At 34.8% G+C, this 5,317-nt stretch overlaps 1 protein-coding gene across 1 annotated transcript; it reads right to left on the bottom strand.

Annotated features, from left to right (window-relative positions):
• Window positions 1-2,106: 2,106 nt before the first annotated feature.
• Window positions 2,107-4,878, bottom strand: LOC141287527 (uncharacterized). The gene has a single exon (XM_073819690.1). It carries the CDS (start codon window positions 4,865-4,867, stop codon window positions 3,581-3,583), a length of 1,287 nt encoding a protein of 428 aa, XP_073675791.1. The 5' UTR covers window positions 4,868-4,878; the 3' UTR covers window positions 2,107-3,580.
• Between the last annotated feature and the right edge of the window lie 439 nt (window positions 4,879-5,317).

Below are 5,317 nucleotides of genomic sequence, written 5' to 3'. Positions count from 1 at the left end.
CTTCAAAAAGTTCTAAAAGACATCTTTAGAAGTCTGTATGAGTCAAGCAATTTAATCCAAGTTTTCTGAAGACCAGTTTTTGATAAACAGATTTAATTTGGGCTTTTACTCACATATGTGACCCTGGACCACAAAACCAGTCTTAAGTCGCTGGGGTATTTTTGTAGCAATAGCCAAAAATACATTGTATGGGTCAAAATTATTGATTTTTCTTTTATGTCAAAAATCATTAGGAAATTAAGTAAAGATCATGTTACATTAAGATTTTTTGTCAAATTCCTACTGTAAACTTATCAAAATGTAATTTTTGATTAGTAATGTGCATTGTTAAGAACTTAATTTGGACAACTATAAAGGTGATTTTCTCAGTATTTTGATTTTTTTTGCACCCTCAGATTCCAGATTTTCAAATAGATGTATCTCGGCCAAATATTGTCCTATCCTAACAAACTATACATCAATAGAAAGCTTATTTGTTGAGCTTTCATAGGATGTATATATCTCAGTTTTGTAAAATTTAACCTTATGACTGGTTTTGTGGTCCAGGGTCACATATGAACATTTATCAATGCACATACATCTAAGAAAAGTCTAAAAATCGATCCCAGTAAACAGGAATTATCCGTATTGATTTTTACATGTTTTACTCCTATTTAGAATTATGTATTGCATTTAGTTGTGTAGTATAGTTAAACAAAATGTTTATAAACCTTAAAGGGGTCATTGGATGCGAAACTAACTTTTACATGTTGTTTGAACATTAATGTGTGTTGGCAGTTTGTGTACACAACCACCCTACAATGATAAAAATCCACCCAGTGGTATTTTTTTAATCTTTAAAAGTAATATCCCCTTTTTAAAATCAGGTAATTCTCAGCTTCTTGTCGGTGTGATGAAACACAGTTGATTGACATGAGCGTCTTACCTTAGACCCGCCCTCACCGAGCTAAAACAGTCCGAATACGATCACCATTGCATCGCCTCAGGTGCAGAGGAAGACTCTAATTGAGCGATTGAGGTGTTCTGTTGTTGGATGGTAATAATGAACATAGCAGTCGTCATTTACTTCCAACATCTGAGCCGCTTAAGAGGCAGAGGATAAGGTTACTTTCGTTTTTAAAAGGAAAGCGCAGATCCCGATCTACATATGCATATGTCTGTGTGAATCATTCGTGATGCAGCTTCACCCACAGTAGAAGTGAGTATAAGGGTTTTTTGTGCATCTTTGCAAATGGCCTTTCTTAATGTGCTTGTTGGCAAGTTTCGCCGATAAACGCGACTTAATGCAGCTAAACACGGCTAAATGCAGCTAAACGCAGCTAAAGTAAACATTACAGCTCTTAATTCCACAGCAGAGAGGGGCGGGGTGAGCAGAGCTCATTTGCATTTAAAGGGCCCATGCAATAAAATGAGCTGATATTTTGCAGAGCTGATTTTGACAAGGTAAAAGGGTGTTTTTTTACACTACTATTGAGAATTTTAACCAAAGTATATTATAGACTTTTCATTAAGACCCTATGAACTTGTGGGAAATGGGCATCCAATGACCCCTTTAAGGATAATGTCCTATAGCAGAAAATTACCATTCCCATTTGTGAATGCTTTTTGCAAAATTTGGTAAACATCAGTTTAAAAGTGCTTTCTTGACATGTCAGAACAAACCTCACAGGGTTTTGTGCATCAAGTCATTTTTGGGTGAATTTTACCAGTAAAAACTGATTAAGCTCACACAATTTCCCCTGTATATTAGCTATATGATAATACAAAAGCACTTTCTAATATTAGGCCATATTATTAGTAAAATATTAACTTTTTTAGGGCTGAGTACTGACACAAATTTTACGATTAGATTTGATTTCTTTCCACAAGCTTGTGAATTGATATTGATTATTTTGGATATATATCAGGTACAGTACATGGTCAATTTTCTCAAGAAAAACAATGCTGTAAAATATACATCAGTTTGTAGCCTACTAAAGGCTACATTACTATAATATTGAAGGTTAAAACTGTATACAAACACTTCAATTACAATCATTGAAGTTTTTTAGTAATAAAGTTAAAATACTTTTATTGCCACAATATTTTTAGTTTATTTCCCTTTAAAATACAGCCTTGTACAATCATGCACAATTTCCCAAATTCCTTATACAGAAAGTTTACGGCATCCTGTCTAGAAGGATGCATCCAACAATTCTAACAAAAAACTCCACCAAAACCAAAAATAAAAATAAAATACAACATTGAACAAAAATGCTCCCCCTGTTTTAACACCTGGTAATCTTTTCATAAGTATCTTTTATAAACTTACTAAATTAAAAACAAAACAAATCTCCTTTGAAGAGTTTAATATGTACTAAATCAGAGCTGCATTGTCCACATAGATTAATCTTCCCCTTCTTCATCCGTAACATCCAAATCTTTACATGCTGTTTAGCCTTCAAAATGTAAGTTATCTTTTCTAATGGAAGGCTTGACATAAAATACGTAGCTTACAATTACAAATGTGTATTACTACTCCAATAATAAAAAAAAAATTAACAAATACTTTTTTGAAATAATAACATTTAAATGGTAGCTGTTATAAAAACTTGGCAGGTGTATTCAAACTAATTAAATAGCCTGTTGAAGAACAGTGCATATATAGTTAAAGGCTCCTCTCTAGATTTTTCTATCTAATGAGGACCAGCATAAACCAGCATCAAAACCTACCTAACCAGCATGTGTTGTTTTTTTCAACAGGGAAAACACTGCTAAACTGAAATTACATTTTATCCTGTCAAGATGCTAAGTTATTTAAAATGCCTGAAAAAAGACAGTTGTGTCTTTTGTGAGACCGGAAAAAATAAATGTTAAACCCAAGGATTAATCCATGCAATGTGATTACCTGAGATTTGGATTATTATAAAATCAGAACCGGATTACACCTGCCCTGTAGTGAATTTCCCCAATATTGAGAGACAGTTGGTGTGTTCATAGATCATCTAAGCACGGTGTAATAGCTACTTGTGACTGCCTTTATGTAACATGCAATATGTGACTGTCATTTATTCAGACTAGACTACTGGTGCAGATTTAAACCTGCCAAGAAGAGGATGATGACAGGAGGAAATCAGAGTGGGATCTGATTATTTAGCACATGTTCCTTCAAACCTTCTTTGTTAACTATATTTAATTCTTAAAACCTACTTTTAAAACATCATTATGTAAACGTTATGCCTGTTACACTGTATGTGCACAAATTACAGTGTACATTTTTTTTTCTGATTAAGAACCCTTTTGAACACGTGGTCATCCTACAATCATTTCTGTAATGTACATATTGCTCATATTAAATGTAATGAAAAACACCTGTATATAACTTTTTTAAATGTAACTTTCCTTATTGGGAACAACTCCAAAAGGTTAAGTTAAAATCCTGAGTACCAAAGACACACAAATGCAAGACAGTACAATGTTTTTGTGCAAAATGCTTGACCTTTTAAAACTTTACCTTGGTCTAAATCAGTTTTGCAATAATTTTGGCTGAGATTATTTTTAGCAAAAGGCATAATAATAAAATCATGTCATCAGAGATGGTTTAAAAACCTGAAAGATTCAAAGCCCGGTCAACATTTGGTATTAGTTTTTCCTCAAAGTCCCACATTCTTTTGTCCACAAACAGTTCCTCTTTAGTAAGATTTGGCTGCACTGGTTGTCTCACATGTACCATCCTAGACACATGAAATTCTACAATGTGAGAATATCCATAGATTTTTAATGGGGTATGTACTGAGGTTTGCAGCACATTCCTTGGGTTGACAATCATCTTTGTGGGATTGTGACTGTTCTTCGGATTAGGTTCTCTGTAGATGTGCTCCATGATATTGACACCAGGAATATTATTCCATTCTGCTCGTTTGAACTTCCCGCTCTCCTCAAACTGTGTTGTGGGGAATACGTGGCTCTCAAAAATGAATACACTTACACTAGGATAAGCAGACTCAAGGTCCTCCATAAGAGATGGTAAATTGTCATGTTGGTAAGGCATGATGATTTCATCAATGTCATGCAGAAGAACATACTTGGATTGGTACATGTGCCTGTAAATGCAGTCGTTGAGCGTCGCTAACTGTCCATAATAATGGATGTCACCCTTGTACTCCTTGAAGTTCCAGCCTGATGACGGGTTCAGAAACTGGTCAATCGGCCATGCAATGATCTCTAGTATCCCCTCTGTTTCATAATGTTTTAAGAGCTTTTCCAAGTCCGGTCCACAGTTGGTTTTATAGATGACCACATGCTGTACACCCAGAAGCTTGTACGTCTCCATCGCTTGAGCAAACTGCAGTACATTGTTGTAGTTGTTAAAAAGATTGGAGATGCAAACGGTGAAATCATACTTAAAGGTGTCCATCACGACCTGATTTTTTATTGGCAGATACTCAGTAACACTGTTATTAGACTCTTTAGTTGATATGAGGACATGTGTTGCATTTTGCATGTGCCTGCCTTTACAAATCACATCTGAGACGTGAAACGGAAAGCCAAAATGGTCGTCGTGTATCTGGACATCTGTTTGAACAGTTTTGCAGACTTGTTCGGTGCTGCAGTAAACACAGTAAAGTGGCTGAAGACTGTTTCTGTTTATTATGCTGATGACTCGAATGACCCCATCCAGTCTGTGGTCGAAAAAGGCAGACACCATGAAATGCTGTGAGTCTTTGATGGGCGTTATGAAAGCTTCTGTGATTCTGTGCATGTTTGGTGTTTTATAGTGATCAGTCCAATATTGGTAAAGTGGATAACTCTTGTATGCCAAAATCAGTGTTAAAGTAACAGAGATACCTGTTAGAGCAAGAAAAATTTGAAGTGTGCGTTTATCCATCTTCCCTTTAGTGCCTGCAGAGTAAAGCAAAGATAGATGTCAGAAATATGCAAGAATCTTATAAGACCTATAAACTTTCAAACTTGATTATTGTTAAACTTTCCTTAAGAACCTTAAAATATTCTAAGGTTGCTGTCATAATTTTCCTTTAGTAGTTAAGATTAGTTATTTGAATTTCAGTTCATTTTAATTAGACCACATTCAAATTTATATTCAGCATATTTTCTGCTCCCTCAGTTCAAATTCTGCAACAGATACAGAATTTACCATTCAGTTCTGAATGATGCACAACACAGATGTAGATTAACAGCATATGCGTAAATTGAATTGAAATATCAATATTCTTTTAACTTGTTCACTGACAACATCTTGGGTATAAAAGCCCATTTTTGCGATGTTATTGCGAGTTTATATCACAGTTTTTACTTTTTTTCTCAGAATCGCATGATA

The sequence above is a fragment of the Garra rufa genome, chromosome 15, assembly GCF_049309525.1.
Source record: "Garra rufa chromosome 15, GarRuf1.0, whole genome shotgun sequence".
NCBI lineage: Eukaryota > Metazoa > Chordata > Actinopteri > Cypriniformes > Cyprinidae > Garra > Garra rufa.
This window is presented reverse-complemented; position numbering and strand designations above follow the sequence as displayed.